We start from the raw sequence: 19,965 nt of genomic DNA, 5'->3' as shown, positions 1-19,965 counted from the left end.
TCCCTTCCTTGACCTCTCTGTCTCAATTTCTGATGATAGACTGTCCACCAATATCCATTACAAGCCTACCGACTCCCACAGCTACCTCGACTACAGCTCCTCACACCCCGCTTCCTGTAAAGACTCCATCCCATTCTCTCAGTTCCTTCGCCTCCGTCGCATTTGTTCTGATGACGCTACCTTCAAAAACAGCTCCTCTGACATGTCCTCCTTCTTCCTTAACCGAGGTTTTCCATCCACGGTCGTTGACAGGGCCCTCAACCGTGTCCGGCCCATATCCCGCGCATCCTCCCTCACGCCTTCTCCTCCTTCCCAGAAACATGATAGGGTCCCCCTTGTCCTCACTTATCACCCCACCAGCCTCCGCATTCAAAGGATCATCCTCCGCCATTTCCGCCAACTCCAGCATGATGCCACCACCAAACACATCTTCCCTTCACCCCTCCTGACGGCATTCCGTAGGGATCGTTCCCTCCGGGACACCCTGGTCCACTCCTCCATCACCCCCTACTCCTCAACCCCCACTTATGGCACCTCCCCATGCCCACGCAGAAGATGCAACACCTGCCCCTTCACTTCCTCTCTCCTCACCGTCCAAGGGCCCAAACACTCCTTTCAAGTGAAGCAGCATTTCACTTGCATTTCCCCTAACTTAGTCTACTGCATTCGTTGCTCCCAATGCGGTCTCCTCTACATTGGAGAGACCAAACGCAAACTGGGCGACCGTTTTGCGGAACACCTGCGGTCTGTCCGCAAGAAAGACCCAAACCTCCCTGTCGCTTGCCATTTTAACACTCCACCCTGTTCTCTTGCCCACATGTCTGTCCTTGGCTTGCTGCATTGTTCCAGTGAAGCCCAACGCAAACTGGAGGAACAGCACCTCATCTTCCGACTAGGCACTTTCAGCCTTCCGGGCTGAATATTGAATTCAACAACTTTTGATCTTAAACTCCCCCTCCCCCCATCCCCACCCCGTTTCTTCTCCCGCCCACCCCCCCCCTGCCTTTTTTTCAATAATTTATATAGATTCTTCTTTCCCCACCTATTTCCATTATTTTTAAATCTAAAACTAAAACCTTTAGTCTTTCCACCCCACCCCCACTAGAGCTGTACTTTGAATATCCTGTCTTCCATTCTTAATTAGCACTTTTCTCAGACAAATACCACCACCTTCAACACCTCTTTGACCCTTTTGTCTGTGACATCTTTTGATTATCTGCTCATCTCCACAATCACCACACCCTCAATGTCTCTCTCTCCCCCCCCACCACCCAACTTAAACCAATTTATATTTCTCCCTTCTTCTAACTATGCTTCAGTTCTGCCGAAGGGCCATGAAGGCTCGAAACGTTAACTGATTTCTTCTCCGCCGATGCTGCCAGACCTGCTGAGTTTTTCCAGGTAATTCTGTTTTTGTATAAAATCTAATATGCATTCCTGCTCCATATCCCATCCCCCGGAGCTGTGAAGAGGAAATTTCAAATTACCTTTTCAAGTGGGTTCGAAATGGTGATGTATCCAGGAGTTCCCCTCCCAGCTGGGTAAGCAGGAATCAGCATCTATTTTGCTCTTGTTCTGACTAATAGGAACATAGGGCTTGGGAGCAGGAGTAGGGCTTTCATGCCTGATCTGTCATTCAATAGGATCATGGCTGATCTGGTTGAGGTATCAACTTCACCTTCCTGTCTGCCCCCCACCCACCACCCCCCCCCCGCAACAAAACCCTTGACTCCCTTGTCTATCAAAAACCTATCTAAATCAGCCTTGAATAAATTCAATGACACAGCCTCCACTGGTTTCTGGGGAAGAGAATTCCACATAACGACCCTCTGAGAGAAAAAAATCCCCTCTTTTCATCTAAAAAAGGAGTCGTCTTATTCTTAAACTGTGTCCCCTAGTTCTAGTCTCCCACACAAGAGGAAATATCCTCCCAGCATCCACAGGATCTTATATGTTTCAAAAAGATCACCTCTTATTCTTCTAAACTCCAGTGGGTATAGGCCAACCCTGTTCAACCTTTCTTCATAAGTTAAGCCCCTCATCCCAGGAATGAGTCGTGTGAACCTTCTCCGAATTGATTCTAACACAATTATATCTTTTTCAAATAAGGAGACCAACACTGTACACAGTACTCCAGATGTGGTCTCACCAAGGCCCTGAACAGCACAGTAAAACTTATCTACTTTTATATTCCATTCCTCATGCAATAAATGCCAACATTCCATTTGGCTTCCTAATCACCTGCTGTATCTGCATACTAACTTTTTATGATTGATGTCCCAGGACACCCAGATCCCTCTGTCCCACAGAGTTCTGCAATCTCCCCCCATTGAAATAGTCTACTGTTTTCCTATTGTTCCTGCAAAAGTGGACAAGTTTACATTTTCCCACATTATACTCCATCTGCCAGACCTTTGCCCACTCATTTAATCTATGTATATTTTGTAGACTCTTGTCTCCTCTTGTCAACTTACTTTCCTATCTATCTTGGTGTCATCAGCAAATTTAGCTACCACACATACAGTCTCATCATCCAAGTCATTGATATAGATTGTAAATCGTTGAGACCCTAGCACTGATACCTGTGGCACTCCTCTAATTACAGCTTGCCAACCTGAAAATGACCCATTTATCCCTACTGTCTGCTTCCTGTTTACTAACCAATCCTCTTTCTGTGCTAATATATTACCCCCTACACCATGAGCTCTTATTTTGTGCAGCAACCTTTGATGCGGCACTTTATTAAATGCCTTTTGGAAATCCATTTACACCACATCTACAGGTTCCTCTTTATCCTCATTTGCTATTTTCCAATCCGCTGGGACCTATCAGAATCTAAGGAATTTTGGAAGATTATAACCAATGCATCTACTATCTCTGCTGCCACTTCTTTTAAGACCCTAGGATGCAGGCCATCATGCCCTGGGGACTTGTCAGCCTTTAGGTCTAATAGTTTTTCCAGTACCTGTTCTCTGATGATGGTGATTGTTTTAAGTTCCTCCCTCCCTTTCACCTCTTGATTTTCAAGTATCTTTGGGAAGTTTTCTAAATCTACTACAGTGAAGACAAAATATCTATTCAATGCTCCTGCCATTTCCTTGTTTTCCATTATTAATTCTCCTCCAGACCCACTCTCTAAAGGTCCAACACCAGCTTTAGTTACTCTTTCCCTTTTTAAATACTCTTAATATAGAAACTCTTACTATCTGTTTTTATATTTTTAGCTAGCTTTCTCTCATACTCTAATTTCTTCCTCTTTTTTTTAGTCTTTCTTTGCTGGTTCTTAAATTCAGTCCAATCTTCTGATTTACCACTATCCTTCACAGCTTGTTCAGTGTTTCTTTCTATTTGATACTATCTTTAACTTCCTTATTTAGCCACAGATGATGCATCCTTCTCAAAGAGCCTTTCTTTCTCACGAGGATAAATCGCTCAGGGTTATTAAATATCTTCTTGAAAGTCTGGCACTGAATCTCTACTGTCCTTCTAGTTTTCTAGTTCACTTTAGTCAACTCTCCCTTCATATCCTTTATTTAGGTTTAAAACAGTAGTCTTTGACCCACACTTCACCTCTTCAAACTGAGCATGAAATTCTATCATATTATGATTGCTGTCGCCTAGAGGCTCCTATACTAAGTGGTTATTAATTAAACCCGTCTCATTGCACTTTACCAAGCCCAGAATAGCCTATCCCCTGGTTGGCTCTAGAACATACTGCTCTAAGAAATTACATATATACGAACATATGAAATAGGGGCAGAGGTAGGCCATTGGGCCCATCGAGCCTGCTCCGCCATTCAATAAGATCATGGCTGATCTGTTTGTATTACTAATTCCACATTCCCATCTATCCCCGATAACCTTTGATTTCCTTGCCTATTGTCCCGAAAACACTCTATGAACTCATTTTCTCAGCTACCTTTGCCAATCTGATTCATCTAATCTACATGAAGATTAAAGTCACCCATGATTACTGCAGTACCTTTCTTACAAGCCCCATTTATTTCTTCCTGTATATGAGAGAATGGGATGGACTCCTTACAGGAAACAGGTTGTGAAGAGCTGTAGCTGAGGTAGCTGTGGGAGTCGGTGGGCTTGTAATCAATATTAGTGGACAGTCTATCACCAGAAATGGAGACAGAGAGCTCAAGGAATGGAAGGGAAGTGTCAGAGATGGACCATGTGAAGGTGAGAGAGGGGTGGAAATTGGTAGCAAAATGGATACATTTTTCCAGGTCCAGACAAGAGCATGAAGCGGCACCATCTGACCGAAACAGTCATTGATGTACCGAAAGAAGAGTTGTGGGAGGGGGCCTGAGTAGAAAGCCTCAGCGCTGCCGAGGGGGTTGGGAAGCGGGCAGGCACCAACAAAAGTGAGGGTGCAGGCGGGCGCTTCTAGTGAGCTCCCTGAAGGCAGACAGCTGCTGCGGAGTTGCCTCAGAGGGAGCTGCAGACCTGTACAGATTAAATGACATGGAAAAAATACACCAAACTGTGTCTATGCAACACATTCAAGCACCTGACAGAAGAACTCCAAAAACATCAGTCCCCAGATATGTTTTTTTATTATAAATCACCCTGGGCATTTCATCCCGCCCTTGGATGAGGTTTCGTTAACAACGGCTGCCCGCCTGCCCTTGCGACGAATGCAAAATCGCACGGGCAACGTAAAATCATGGACAATAGGGTTTTTAATGGCCTTAATTGGCCCTTTAATTGTCGGCGAGCGCGCGCGGGAGTCGGAGCCACGCCTGCCGACTTCAATATCGTTTTGCGCAATTTCACGTGCGTTCAGGTTGGGTGTGCGCCTGCCCGATCAGTGTAAAATTCTGGCCAATATCTTTTTGGATGTCTTATCTTTTGAGATAAGAAGATGCAGATAGATGAATATTTTAATACTGCTGCATATCTACATACACACCTTGAATGCAAAACAGGACGCAAACAAATGTCTGACCAAAGCATCATATTCCTGTCTCACTTCTTTCCTGATCTCTTCTTTCAGCCTCAAACTCTCTTCTTCCATGTTGGTCAGCTTTGCTCGGAGAGCTGTGATTTCTATAATTATCTCATGACTGAGGTCAGCTAACTGAGAGAAAAGAAACAGAAATTTGGTAACGTTATACATTCTGCATATTTACATCCATCAAAGACAAAAGTATCAGGGATGAAAAAAGATCATTCAACTCATTAAAGTTCTTCCCTCTCCCAACTCTCCCATCATGACATCTAGATGTATTTTGTACAAGGGCAGTTCTTGTAGCTGTATTCCTTGTTGGGAAAATATTCCTCACTCCGATGACAGTGAGTAATACCATGTGTCACCTTGGCTCAGTGGTAGTAATTTGAGTGAGAAGATTGGATTCAAGCCCCACTGCAAAACCTAGGGACCATCATTCAATTAGATCATGGATGATCTGTAACTCCATCGACCTGCCTTGAGTCTGTGACATTTAACAGCCTTGTCTAACAAGACAGGAAGTGACATGACCCCTGATTGACCCAGCTCTAATTTAAGGTTATATTTCCCTATTTAGACTCCCCAGCTAGAGAAAATAGTTTCTTTCTACCTACCCTATCAACTCCTATAATCATCTTTCAGTAAGATCACCCCTTAATCTTCTATACTCGGGGAATACAAGGCTCCTGCGTGCAACCTGCCCTCATAATTACACGCTTATTGCCCTGGCATCATTCTGAACTTCAGCAGACAATTTAAGCTGAGGTTACAGCCCAGACTGAGGGCCTGAAGTGCCTTTCAGATGAAGCCCATTCAAGTGGACTAAAAGCCACACTAATTATAGAATAGCAGAGGTGTTCTCCAGGCCAACATTTTTCTCTCAATCAATGGCACCAAAACAGATTATCTGGTGATTTAAGACACTGCAGTCTGTTGGTCCTTGCTGTGTGCAAATTCGCTTCTGCTTTTGCTTCCAATAATAATATAAGAGTGACCACACTTAATTGGCCATGAAGTCCTTTGAGAATTCCTGGGAAAATAAAAAGGCACCAAATGAAGTCTGTCTTAAAGGCACTTATTTCACTAATGTCCTCATGTCTTCCTTTCCTGGCCTATCCCACGTTACAATAGTGTCCACACTTTAATGGTACTTCATTAGCTGAAAAGTCCTGAAGTCATGAAAGGTGCTATTTAATACAAATATTTCTTTGCTTTCTTTTATCATGAAGTAATACTCTGGGTTTATGATCATGACAACACTTCCTTTTGAATAATTCACAAAGAAAGATGTTCCAGAGGGTACTACAGAGAGGAACCAAATGGACATTGAAAAGGAGTAGGTAGAATGGAGTGAATGGGCAGGAAGAAATGAATAACGGTAAATAAATTCTTTAGTAGATTGCTGAAAGTATGATGTAGAAGTATGATTCTAGGGGGACATTCTAAAGAGCAAGAGTACAATGGATGAATGAACCACCACTAAAGGTGAGTGAAGTCAATGAAGAGTAAACATGATGGGCATTCTATATACTCTCTAACATCTGAACAATTAATGAACTAACCAATCATAGTATACATAACAGTACAGGTTTTGGTTCATGGGTACTTTACCATGTTTTTTCCGTTAGCATCAAACAAATGTGCTGGAAGAAAGTAAGAGAGCGAGCTCAATCTTTCCAATAATGGATAGATAGATTTTCATGGGATTTCCCCTCCCCCAAATTGCCTTTTTTAAATTTATTAAATTCGCTGGCTGGGCCAGCATTAATTACCCATCCCTAGTTGTCCTTGAGAAGGTGGTGGTGAGCTGCCTTCTTGAACCACTGCAGTCCATGTAGTGTAGGTACACCCACAGTGCTGTTAGGAAGGGAGTTCCAGGATTTTGACCCAGTGACAGTGAAAGAACAGTGATATGTTTCCAAGTCAGGATGGTGAGTGACTTGGAAGGGGAACTTCCAGGTGGTGGTGTTCCCATCTATCTGCTGCCCTTGTCCTGCTAGATGGTAGTTGTCATAGGTTTGGAAGGTGCTGATGAAGGAGCCTTGGTGAATTCCTGCTGTGCATCTTATAGATGGTAAACACTGCTGCTACTGTGCTTCGGTGGTGGGGGGAGTGAATGTTTGTGGAAGGGGTGCCAATCAAGCCAGCTGCTTTGTCCTGGATGGTGTCAAGCTTCTTGAGTGTTGTGGGAGCTGCACTCATCCAGGCAAGTGGGGAGTATTCCATCACACTCCTGACTTGTGCCTTGTCAATGGTGGACAGGCTTTGGGGAGTCAGGGGGTGAGTTACTCGTCACACGATTCCTAGCCTCTGACCTGCTTTTGTAGCCACAGTATTTATATGGCTAGTCCAGTTCAGTTTCTGACCAATGGTAACTCCCAGGATGTTGATAGTGGGGGATTCAGTGATGGTAATACCATTGAACATCAAGGGCGATGGTTGGATTTTCTCTTGTTGGAGGTGGCCATTGCCTGACACTTGTGTGGCGTGTATGTTACTTGCCACTAGTCAGCCCAAGCCTGGGTATTGTCCAGGTCTTGCTGCATTTGGACATTTTTTTTAATATTCATTCATTGGATGTAGACATCACTGGCTAGGCCAGCATTTATTGCCCATCCCTAACTGCCCTTGTTTAGAGGGCATTTAAGAGCCAACCACATTGCCATGGGTCTGGAGTCACATGTAGGCCAGACCAGGGAAGGACAGCAGATTTCTTCCCTAAAGGACATTAGTGAACCAGATGGGTTTTTACAACAATTGACAATGGTTTCATGGGCATCATTAGACTTTTAACTCCAGATTTTTATTAAATTCAAATTCCACTATCTGCTGTGGCAGGATTCGAACACAGGTCTCCAGAGCATTATCCTGGGTAACTGGATTATTACCACTACACCATTGCCTCCCCTTGGACTGCTTCAGTATCTGAAGAGTTGCGAATGGTACTGAGCATTGTGCAATCATCAGCGAACATCCCCACGTCTGACCTTATGATGAAGGAAGGTCATTGATGAAGCAGCTGAAGATGGTTGGGCTGAGGACACTACCCTGAGGAACTTCTGCAGTGATGTCCTGGAGCTGAGATGACTGACCTCCAACAACCATAAATATCTTCCTTTGTGCTAGGTATGACTCCAACCAGCGAAGAGTTTTTCCCCCGATTCCCATTGACTCCAGTTTTGCTAGGGCTCCTTGATGTCACACTCAGTCAAATGCTGCCTTGATGTCAAAGGCAGTCACTCTCACCTCACCTCAGGAGTTCAGCTCTTTTGTCCATGTTTGAACCAAGGCTGTAATGAGGTCAGGAGTTGAGAGGCCCTGGCGGGACCCAAACTGGGCTTCAGTGAGCAGGTTATTGTTAAGCAAGTGCCACTTGATAGCACTGTTGATGACCCCTTCCACTACTTTATTGATGATCAAGAGTAGACTGATAGGGCGGTAATGGGGCGGTAATTGGCCTGGTTGGATTTGTTTTGCTTTTTGTGTATGGGACATACCTTGGCAATTTTCCACATAGCCAGGTAAATGCCAGTGTTGTAACTGTACTGGAACAGCTTGGCTAGGGGCGCAGCAAGTTCTGGTGCACAAGTCTTCAGTGCTATTGTTGGAATATTGTCAGGGCCCATAGCCTTTGCAGTATCCAGTGCCTTCAGCCGTTTCTTGATATCACGTGGAATGAATCGTGCAGCCCAACATCAATGGCACAATACTCTAGTTGAGGTTGAACCAGTGTTTTATACAGGATCGGCATAACTTCCTTGCTTTTGTACTCTATGCCATCAAAATTGTCCTCGGGATCCTACAAGTGGCATGGAACTCTGTTTCTCATAGTTATACAATCTCCCACCTGATTTGGTTCAAGAGATTGAATCATGAGCAAACAGTTGTCTAAGGTCTCCACAGATCTTTCTCTGTTGATATCCTGTTCTTCAAGTGAGAACTGAATGACTGACTGTTTAAGAATTCCACATGCGAATATCTCACCCCCAGCCCACCCACCAGCCAGATTTAACGCCCTCCCCGAGGCAAATTTGCTGGCCTGGCCGATTGCGGGCTTCCAGGGAGTGTGGGGGTGGGGGGGGAGGGTGGAATTCCTCATTGTCAGGCACTCAGTGCCTAATTGAGGGACCTGGCAGAAAAGGGGGTCTGTTCAGAGCTAACCCCCTGCCCTTGCTGCCAATTCTGCTCCCACCACTCATCGCACCATCCCCACCCCGTGACCCCCTCCCACCATCGCTGACCAGTGGCCTGGGGCCCTCGGCAATCCTGGATGCCTGGCTGTGTGCATTACCAGAAGCAGCTACTGTCTCCCCAGTGGCGGGGGCGCTGCTGAGAAATGCACAGCCACTGGCCTCTGACTGGTTGACAACTCTCAGGCCGTGACATTGCCACCCACAGGGTCTTGGATCCTGGGGAAGGCCCATTACTACCCAGTTAAGAGCCTGACTGGCATTTAATGTGGCAGGCTTTTTCAAAAGTAGGCAACACGGGGCTCTCGTTGGCTCTCCAGCCCGCAGGCCATTACATTGCTGGCATCGCTTACATTAAATTCCACCCATCGTGTGTGTTTAAACGAACAATGCAGAAACCCAGTTATTTTATTTACATTAGACCATGATGCTCCCCTTATTAAATGACTTTGTAACTTTCTATAGAATTCATCTGCTTTATGCCAATATAAAGACCAAGTAAAGTGGTCTGCTTGCTAGAAAACAGTGCTGAACTCTTAACAAATTGCTCAGCTGTTTCAAAGTTTTCCTAGCAGCTATTCTGCAGCTTTCTCCAAATAACTTATGCTGACTTCCACAATTCACCCAACTTGTATTTTATTTCATTCCTCTGGTTTGACATCCGTTTTAATGTCTAGTGCAGAAACCAGCAGAACTACAACATACTGGAGATCTCAGTGGTGTACAGCCCACTTCATTTTTATTGCAGAACATATTTCATGTGTGTACTTTTGATCCTGTTTGCAGATTTGCCTCAAAGCCACAGGTGGGATTTTCCAGTCCTGCAAAATTCCCGACTGAAGTCAACGGACCTTTTGCTGGTCCGTCAAAATTTCAGTCCTGCCAGCGCCTATTCCCACAATGGGGGGGACCGGAAATATTTAGGCCCTCATTACAGGCCTAAGTTTAATCTGCCTGTGGCTAGAAAAAAGTAGTGGCAGCAACAGCTCCTGCAATTTCTCATCACCTCTGGAAATAGGTGTTGGCGAGTAGTATAAAGGGTTAATTCATACGCCATGCTGAATGAACAATTGTAAAGACCATCTTGGCCTGAAATATTAACTCTGTTTCTCTCCATAGACGCTGCCTGACCTGTTGAGTACTTCCAGCACTTTTTGTTTTATTTCAGATCCCCAGCATCCGCAGTATTTTACTTTTGTACAGTTGTAAAAAGAGGTTTGTTCACCTGGCAGTCAGGTGTTGTAGATGGCGTTCGGAATCTCTGCATTCCCTTCATTTCCTGAAAAAGGTCATAACGAAATAATGCTCAGAATATTAATTTCCTCGGCACTATATTATGAATTCTATGCAATACTATGTAATTAGCTTTTTTTTAAACCAGAAATTCTTCCTCCATTTTGTAAAAAAAACCCTTTCTCTCCCATATTCACATGGTAATATATTTGACTAAGGACTGAAGACTAGTTTGCAGAATGTGTGTGAACTGCCACTCTCCAGGACGATTTTCTATGCCCTGGATCTGTGTTCAGTAGATTCTGCTAAGTCCATAAACACGCCACAACTCTTAAGTCCTTCAACCTGCTTGTCCTTCACAGCAAGGGACTAAAGACAAACATGGTTGAGACATGCAGTCAAACATTGAACAGCAGACCAGAAAGTAGTTAGACAGAGGCAGCAACCACTGTAAGTCAACAAAGGAAGATGATTTTGTCTTGGCTGCAGATGTGGCAAACATATCTATGAAGTGGTCATTTTTGGTTCCTATCAGTTTGAGTGTGCAATTTAGGGACATTCCCTTAACAGTCAATATCACAAGGTGCATCAGTTGGACAACTGGATTGAATCAGACTGCTGCAGCCAGGATTTTTTTATTTATTCATTCACAGGATGTGGGCTTCGCTGGCTGGGCCAGCATTTATTGCCCATCCCTAGTTGCCCTTGGTGGTGGTGAGCTGCCTTCTTGGACCGCTGCAGTCCCTGTGGTAAGTCCATAAACAAGGCACAACTCTGAAGTCCTTCAATGTGCTTGTCCTTCACAACTAGGGACCAGAGACAAACCTGGTTGAGACATGCAGTCAAACATTGGATTGCATGTTGGAGTCTTGCAAATACAAGATGAAAAATTTTAAATCTAAGTTGTTTCCATTCAATCTTGGATTACAAAAGGCCCTGAAACAAGTTCAAAACAGGAACTTCACCACCTCCACATCATTGCACATGCTATTTAAAATCGGGTCACATCAGAATGCTGCATTTAGCTTTATGATCTGATTGTGTTTTTACAGCTAGTGCAGATTTAACAGTGCTGTTTTATATTGACCAGTCATGCAGCATATTGAATATAGCAAAAGAATACAGACACGACAAGCATTCTTCTGTGCTGTAAACATCTATGGTTTTAGGGGAGGCGGTGGGCTTTGAGGTATTATCACTGGACTAGTACTCCAGATACCCAGGGTAATTTTCTGGGTACCTGGGTTCAAATCCCACCAGGACAGATGGTGAAATTTGAATTCAATAAAAATCTGGAATTAAAAGTCTAATGATGACCATGAAACCATTGTCGATTGTTGTAAAAACCAATCTGGTTCACTAATCTGCTGTCCTGGTCTACATGTGACTTCAGACCCACAATAATGTAGTTGACTCTTATATACCCTAGCAAGTCATTCAGTTCTCAGTAAATGCTGGCCCAGCTGGTGATGCCTACGTCCCATGAACGAATAAAAAAAAGGTCGGAGATGATAATGAATACACCTCGCAGTGTATCAAGACAGTGAAAAATCACCTGTTCCCCCACAGCACCAGAGAAAACAGACACAACACTATCGCCAGAGAAAATATCAGTATGTTAATGCCATCATGTCACTGAGTCAGTGTCTGTCCAAAGCTATTAAGCTTACACAAACACACACACAGTACTCCACACACATAAACAGAGAAACATATGCACATGCATAGTGCATATATGCATAGTGGATGATTGCTTCTCAGACTGGAGGTCTGTGACTAGTGGTGTGCCTCAGGGATCTGTACTGGGACCATTGTTGTTTGTTGTCTATATAAATGATTTGGATGATAATGTGGTGAATTGGATCAGCAAGTTTGCTGATGACACTAAGATTGGAGGCGTTGTGGACAGTGAGGAAGGCATTCAAAGCTTGCAGAGAGATCTGGACCAACTGGAAAAATGGGCCAGAAAATGGCAGATGGAATTTAATGCGGAAAAGTGTGAGGTGTTGCATTTTGGAAGGTCAAACCAAGGTAGGACATACACAGTAAATGGTAGGGCACTGAGGAGTGCGGAGGAACAAAGGGATCTGGGAGTTCAGATACATAATTCCCTGAAAGTGGCGTCACAGCTAGACAAGGTTGTAAAGAAAGCTTTTGGCATACTGGCCTTCATAAATCAAAGTATTGAGTATAGGAGTTGGGATGTTATGGTGAGGTTTTATAAGACATTGGTGAGGCCAACTTTGGAGTATTATGTGCAGTTCTGGTCGCCTAACTACAGGAAGGATATCAGTAAGATTGAGAGAGTGCAGAGAAGATTTACTAGGATGTTGCCGGGTCTTAAGGAGTTGAGTTACAGGGAAAGATTAAACAGGTTAGGACTTTATTCCTTGGAGCGTAGAAGAATGAGGGGAGATTTGATAGAAGTTTACAAAATTGTGAGGGGTATAGACAGAGTAAATGCGAGTAGGCTCTTTCCACTTAGATTAGGAGAAATAAACACGAGAGGATATGGCTTTAGGGTGAAAGGTGAATGGTTTAGGGGGAACATTAGGGGGAACTTCTTCACTCAGAGAGTGGTGGGAGTGTGGAACGAGCTACCATCTGACGTGGTAAATGCGGGCTCACTCTTAAGTTTTAAGAATAAATTAGATAGATACATGGATGGGAGAGGTCTGGAGGGTTATGGACTAGGTGCAGGTCAATGGGACTAGCGGAATAATATTTCGGCACAGACTAGAAGGGCCGAATAGCCTGTTTTCTGTGCTGTAGTGTTCTATGGTTCTATGCACCTGACATACACCCATCTGATGAATCTATTACATGATTTCTGTTTGCTACTATTAAAATATCCTTTCAGAAGGGAAGAGAGATCAATCTGACATTCTTACATTGAAGAAGCTCGACACCATCCAGGACAAAGCAGCCCGCTTGACTGGCACCCCATCCACCACCTTCTACACTCAACCACTCCCTCCGCCACCAACACACAGTAGCAGCAGTGTGTACCATCTACAAGATCCACTGCAGGAATTCACCATGCCTCCTCGAACGTGCCTTCCAAACCCACGACTTCTACCACCTAGAAGGACAAGGGCAGGAGGTAGGTGGGAACACCACCACCCGTAAGTTCCCCTCTAAGCCACACACCATCCTGACTTGGAAATATATCACTGTTCCTTCACTGTCGCCGGGTCAAAATCCTGGAACTCTCTCCCTAACAGCACTATGGGTGTAACTACATCACAGGGAACTGCAGCGGTTCAAGAAGGTGGTTCTCCACCACCTCCTCAAGGGCAATTAGGAATGGGCAATAAATGCTGGCCCAGCCAGCAATGCCCTCATCCCATGAAAGAATAAATAAAAAATAACAATAGACATAATGTCAGATTTTTTTTTAAAGAAAGCACTGGTGGCAGCTAAATATAAACCTTATTTTGTTAAATGGCCACTTTTCACGCTGTTCCATACCTGTTCCTTCTGGTAAAGCAGCTGGTGCTCCCTACAGAGTATGTTTTCGTAACACATGGAATAAGTCTCAAAGTTACTGCGCTCCCTTTCCATTACATCACAGGCTAGAGTCATAAGGCAGTCTTTTAAACGATCTTTGCTGAAGATAATCTGTCAAAATTACTCAATCATTATATACACATCAGAGCCATGCTTTATATATATGTATCATTGCAAATCTTCCTTTCTGGTACAAGATTTTTCACTTCTGATTACCACCATGCTCACCCCATTGCCCCCGCCCCCAACCTAATCCCCAGATAGGAAATAAGGTCACAATTCTACTAATGTTAATCTGCTTTCCTTCAGCCGTCACTAATCCCTAACAAATTTCCTATGTTCTGCCTAATTTAAATACCTTTGCTAAACTCCCAGTGGGATTTCTGTTTGCGATGGGCATGGCTAGATGGAATATTGCTGCTGCCAACCTCAGCCAGCTACCACAGGGGAGCAGAGCAGACTGGCTGTGAGGCAGCAGGAGAGGATTTTTAAAAATGGGTTGACAGAGGTTACCTTCCAAAATATAAAGTACCCTCCTGCCCACCAGAGCAACACTGAAGGTTGGGACATGCTGGTATCTCATTGTATCTTACACTGCGTTTGGTATCTCTTGTTTCTTTCATCAATGCCTCTTCTAGTTTTATGTAACTGCAGACAGCGGTGGAAACTTTATTCTAAGCCGCCCGTTGGGAAATTAATGGGAATCGGGTGCAATGCTGGTTTTATGTACTGCTTGGTTTTACTCTTCACTGAAGTCCATAGGGTGGGTATAATGCTGACACTCATCTGATCCCATGAGTTTCCCTCCCTAGGTTAAAATTACCCCCCCCCCCTCCCCCCCCCCCACCCCAGCCCAGTGTCTACACTTTATGGACGAGAACTCTCCCAAAGTCCATTGAAGTGGGATTAAAAACCCAATGAAAAGAAAACTGATGCAAATTTATTTTCCTTTGGAATACTCCACAAATTTAAAATGTGAAATGGCAATGGGGCATAGACGGTATTTACAGAATTACAAAATGATTGTCTCTAACGAACAGAACTAAATAAAAGGCATAAATTTAAAAGATCAAGCATTTCCATTTTGACACAATAGCTCCATTATTCAAGAAACAGCCTTTTTAACTGAGTCCTACTATTGACATTTGAATCAATTATCAAATGTCAAACATTCTGTAACAAATTCACACGTTTATTTTAAGTACTTTTTAACTGCTAGCAAGTTGAACTGGTTCCCTACCTCTTTGTCGGTCTCTTGTGAATGTTCCTTCAATTTTTGAACAAAGTTTTCAACAATTTGAGGCCTCACTATCAAGATGTTTTCTGTCATAACTGAATGTTTCCAAACGTCTAGAGAAAAGGGGAATTACAAGTGTAAGTAACGTTGTTTCCCCTTTTTCATCACGGTGTTTAAAATATTTTTGTTGCTGCAAATGAGCTTTTCTAATGCTATTTTCCTTCAGTTCCAACACAGAGTCATACAATAAATAAAGGTCTTCTCTATTTTTAAATCAGTGAAAATGAATAATAACCATCTGGTTTCCTGTGGCAAAGGGTCCAGGTACTGGGGGCACAAGTTCCTTGTGTGGTAGAAAGTCAAGCAGAACTGGCAACAGAGTTGTGGGATTCATTATCAGAAAAAGCCATTCAAGTTTTTTTTTATTCATTCAAGGTTTGTGGGCTTCGCTGGCTGGGCCAGCATCCAGCATTTATTGCCCATCCCTAATTGCCTTTGAGAAGGTGGTGGTGAGCTGCCTTCTTGAACTGCCACAGTCCATGTGGTGTAGGTACACTCACAGTGCTGTTAGGGAGGGAGTTCCAGGGTTTTGACTCAGCGACAGTGAAGGAACGGCGATATATTCCCAAGTCAGGATGGTGAGTGGCTTGGTGGGGAACTTCTAGGTGGTGGTGTTCCCATCTTTCTGCTGCCCTTGTCCTTCTAGGTGCTAGTGGTCGTGAGTTTGGAAGGTGTTGTCAAAGGAGCCTTGGTGAATTCCTGCAGTACATCTTGTAGATGGTACACACTGCTGCAACTGTGCATGGTGGAGGGAGTGAATGTTTGTGGATGTTGTGCCAATCAAGCACGTTGCTTTGTCCTGGATGGTGTCAAGCTTCTTGAGTGTTGTGGGAGCTGCACTCATCCAGGCACGTGGGGAGCATCCCATCACACTCCACACTTGTGCCTTATAGATGGCGGACAGGCTTTGGGGAGTCAGGAGGTGAATTACTTACCACAGGATTCCTAGTCCTGACCTGTTCTTGTAACCACAGTATTTATATGGCTAGTCCTGTTCAGTTTCTGGTCAATGGTAAACCCCAGGATGTTGATAGTGAGGGATGCAGTGACGGTAATGCCACTGAATATGGAGGGGCGATGGTTAGATTATCTCTTATTTTTGTTCATTAATCAGTACCCATCTTAACATTTGCCACCTGAAAAACTTCAATTTGTACAACACTGGGAGATGGTCATTGCCTTGTGTGGCACGAATATTACTTGCCACTTGTCAGCCCAAGCCTGGATATTGTCCAGGTCTTGCTGCATTTGGACGTGGACTGCTTCAGTATCTGAGGAGTCACAAACGGTGCTGAACATTGTGCAATCATCAGCGAACATCCCCACTTTTGACCTTATGATGGAATGAAGGCCGTTGTTGAAGCAGCTGAAGATGGTTGGGCCAAGGACACTACCCTGAGGAACTCCTGCAGTGAAGTCCTGGAACTGAGATGATTGACCTCCAACAACCACAACCATCTTCCTTTGTGCTAGGTTTGACTCCAACCAGCGGAGAGGTTTCCCCCTGATTCCCATTGACTCCAGTTTTGCTAGGGCTCCTTGATGCCACACTCAGTCAAATGCTGCCTTGATATCAAGGGCAGTCACTCTGACCTCGCCTCTGATGGTCAGCTCTTTTGCCCGTGTTTAGACCAAAGCTTTAATGAGGTCAGGAGCTGAGTGATCCTGGCAGAACCCAAACTGTGCGTCAGTGAGCCGGTTATTACTAAGCAAGTGCCACTTGATAACACTGTTGATGACCCCTTCCATTACTTTACTGATGATGGAGAGTAGACTGTTGAGGTGGCAATTGGCCAGGTTGGGTTTGTCCTGATTTTTGAGTACAGGATATACCTGGGCAATTTTCCACATTGCTGGGTAAATGCCAGTGTTGTAGCTGTACTGGAGCAGCTTGACCAGGGGCGCAGCAAGTTCTGGAGCACAAGTTTTCGCACTATTGCTGGATTATGGTCAGGGCCATAACCTTTGCAGTATCCAATTCCTTCTGCCATTTCTTGTGCTGGTTTCCCCCATCATTGAGGATGGAGATATTTGTGGAGCCTCCTGCTATAATTGGTTGTTTAATTGTCCACCACCATTTAGGACTAGATGTGGCAGGACTGCAGTGCTTAGATCTGATCCGTTGGTGGTGGAATCGCTTAGCTCTGTCGATCACTTGCTGCTTAGGCTGTTTGGCGTGCAAGTAGTCCTGTGTTGTAGCTTCACTAGGCCGACATCTCATTTATAGGTATGCCTGGTGCTGCTCCTGGCATGCCCTCCTGCACTCTTCATTGAACCAGGGTTGATCCCCTGGTTTGGCAGTAATGGTAGAGTGGGGGTATGCCAGGCCATGAGGTTACAGATTGTGTTCGAGTACAATTCTGCTGCTGCCATTGGTCCACAGCACCTCATGGATACCCAGTCTTGAGTTGCTAGATCTGTTCAAAATCTTTCCCATTTAGCACAGTGGTAGTGCCACTCAACACGATGGAGGGTATCCTCAATGTGAAGGCGGGACACCACAACGACTGTGCGGTGGTCATTCCTACTGATACTCTCATGGACAGATGCATCTGTGGCAGGCAGGTTGGTGAGGATGAGGTCAAGTATGTTTTTCCCTCTTGTTGGTTCCCTCACCACCTGCCGCAGACGCAGTTTAGCAGCAGGACTCAGCCAGCTCGGTCAGTAGTAGTGCTACTGAGCCACTCTTGGTGATGGACTTTGAAGTCACCCAACCAAAGTACATTCTGCACCCTTGCCACCCTCAGTGCTTCCTCCAAGTTGTGTTCAACATGGTGGAGTACTGATTCATCAGCTGAGGGGAATGGTAGGTGGTAATCAGCAGGAGGTTTTCTTGCTCATGTTTGACCTGATGTCATGAGACTTCATGAGGTCCAGAGTCAATGTGGACTCCCAGGAAAACTCCTTCCCAACTGTATACCACTGTGCTGCCACCTCTGCTGGGCCTGTCCTGCCGGTGGGACAGGACATACCCAGGGATGGTGATGGTGGTGTCTGGGACATTACCCGTAAGGTCTGATTCCGTGGATATAACTATGTCAGGCTGTTGCTTGACTAGTCTGTGAGACAGCTCTCCCAATTTTGGCACAAGCCCCCATATGTTAGTAAGGAGGACTTTGCAGGATCGACAGGGCTGATTTTGCCGTTGTCATTTCTGCTGCCTAGGTCGATGCCGGGTGTTCTGTCCGGTTTCATTCTTTTTCAGCTTTTCAGCAATTTGATACAACTGATTGGCTTGTTAGGCCATTTCAGAGGGCATTTAAGAATCAACCACATTACTGTGGGTCTGGAGTCACATGTAGACCAGACCAGGTAAGGAAACTAAGGGGAAGGGCACCAATGCCCTAATGATTTATTAGCTGAGGGGGAACGGTACATGATAATCAGCGGTATGTTTGACCTGATGCCATGAGACTTCATGTGGTCCAGGTTGATGTTGAAGACTCCTAAAGGGCATTAGTGAACCAGGTGGGTGTTTCCTGCAATCAACAATGGCCATCATTAGACTTTTTACTTCCAGATTTTTATTGAATTCAAATTCCACCATCTGCCGAGGTGGGATTCAAACCCAGGTCCCGAGGGCATTATCCTGGGTCTCAGGATTACCAGCACAGCAACAATACCAGTACACCACCACCTCTACACTGTAAATGAAATGCTTGTATTAACATACTGCCTTGTATGGCTCAGGACATCCTGGCATTTTACAGCTGATGAAGTGCTTTTTGAATTGTTGTAATGGAGAAAAAGTAGCAGCCAATTTTAAAACAGCAAGATCCTACAAACAGGCAATGTGACCAAATAATCTATTTTTAGCAATGTTGGTTAATGGATAAATATTAGCAAGGGCACCAAGGTGAACTCCCCTGATCTTCTTAGAACAATGCTGCGGAAAATAGAAGCTCATGGTGTAGGGGGTAACATATTGGCATGGATAGAAGATTGGCTGGCTAACAGGAAGCAGAGAGTAGGCATAAATGGGTCTTTTTCAGGTTTGCAAGATGCAACGAGCGGCGTCCCACAGGGATCAGTGTTGGGACTTCAACTTTGTACAATTTGTATAAATGACTTGGATGAAGGGATTTAAGGGATGGTTACCAAATTTGCTGATGACATAAAGGTACGTAGAAAAGTAAGTTGTGAACAGGACATAAGGAGGCTACAAACAGACAAAGATAAGTTAAGTGATTGGGCAGGATTTTGACTCAGTGACAGTGATGGAACTGCAATATCTTTCCAAGTTAGGATGGTGAGTGATGTGGAGGGGAACTTCCAGGTGGTGGTGTTCCCATGTATCTGCTGCCCTTGTCCTTCTAGATGGTAGTGGTCGTGGATTTCGAAGGTGCTGTCTAAGGAGCCTTGGTTAACTCCTGCAGTGCATCTTGTAGATGGTTCACACTGCTGCTACTGTCCATCGGTGGTGGAGGGAGAGAATGTTTGTGGATGTGGTACCAATCTAGCGGGCTGCTTTGTCCTGGATTGCATCAAGCTTCTCGAGTGTTATGGAAACTGCACTCATCCAGGCAAGTAAGGAGTATTCCATCACACTCCTGACTTATGCCTTGTAGATGGTGGACAGGCGTTGGGGAGTCAGGAGTTGAGTTACTCATCACACGATTCCTAGCCTCTGACCTGCTGTTGTAGCCACAGTATTTATATGGTTAGTCCAGTTCAGTTTCTGGTCAATGATAACCCCCAGGGTGTTGCTCGTGGGGGATTCAGTGATGGTAATGGCATTGAATGTCAAGGGGCGATGGTTAGATTCTCTCATTTTG

The 19,965-nt window shown here is 44.6% G+C and overlaps 1 protein-coding gene across 1 annotated transcript in view; it reads right to left on the bottom strand.

The window, feature by feature from the left end:
• The window catches only part of ccdc162 (coiled-coil domain containing 162), a 271,702-nt gene that overhangs the window by 54,336 nt on the left and 197,401 nt on the right, over positions 1-19,965 (bottom strand). Inside the window, exons 38-41 of the mRNA XM_078542866.1 lie at positions 15,134-15,243; positions 13,855-14,004; positions 10,376-10,429; positions 4,922-5,089 (exon numbers count right to left, since the gene is read on the bottom strand). Coding sequence (XP_078398992.1) covers positions 4,922-5,089; positions 10,376-10,429; positions 13,855-14,004; positions 15,134-15,243 — 482 coding nt within the window. The remainder of the gene's footprint in view (positions 1-4,921; positions 5,090-10,375; positions 10,430-13,854; positions 14,005-15,133; positions 15,244-19,965) is intronic.

Source organism: Cetorhinus maximus, chromosome 5 (assembly GCF_964194155.1).
Source record: "Cetorhinus maximus chromosome 5, sCetMax3.hap1.1, whole genome shotgun sequence".
NCBI classification, from domain to species: domain Eukaryota; kingdom Metazoa; phylum Chordata; class Chondrichthyes; order Lamniformes; family Cetorhinidae; genus Cetorhinus; species Cetorhinus maximus.
The sequence above is the reverse complement of the archived record's forward strand: the minus strand, read 5'-3'. Positions and strand labels throughout refer to the sequence as shown.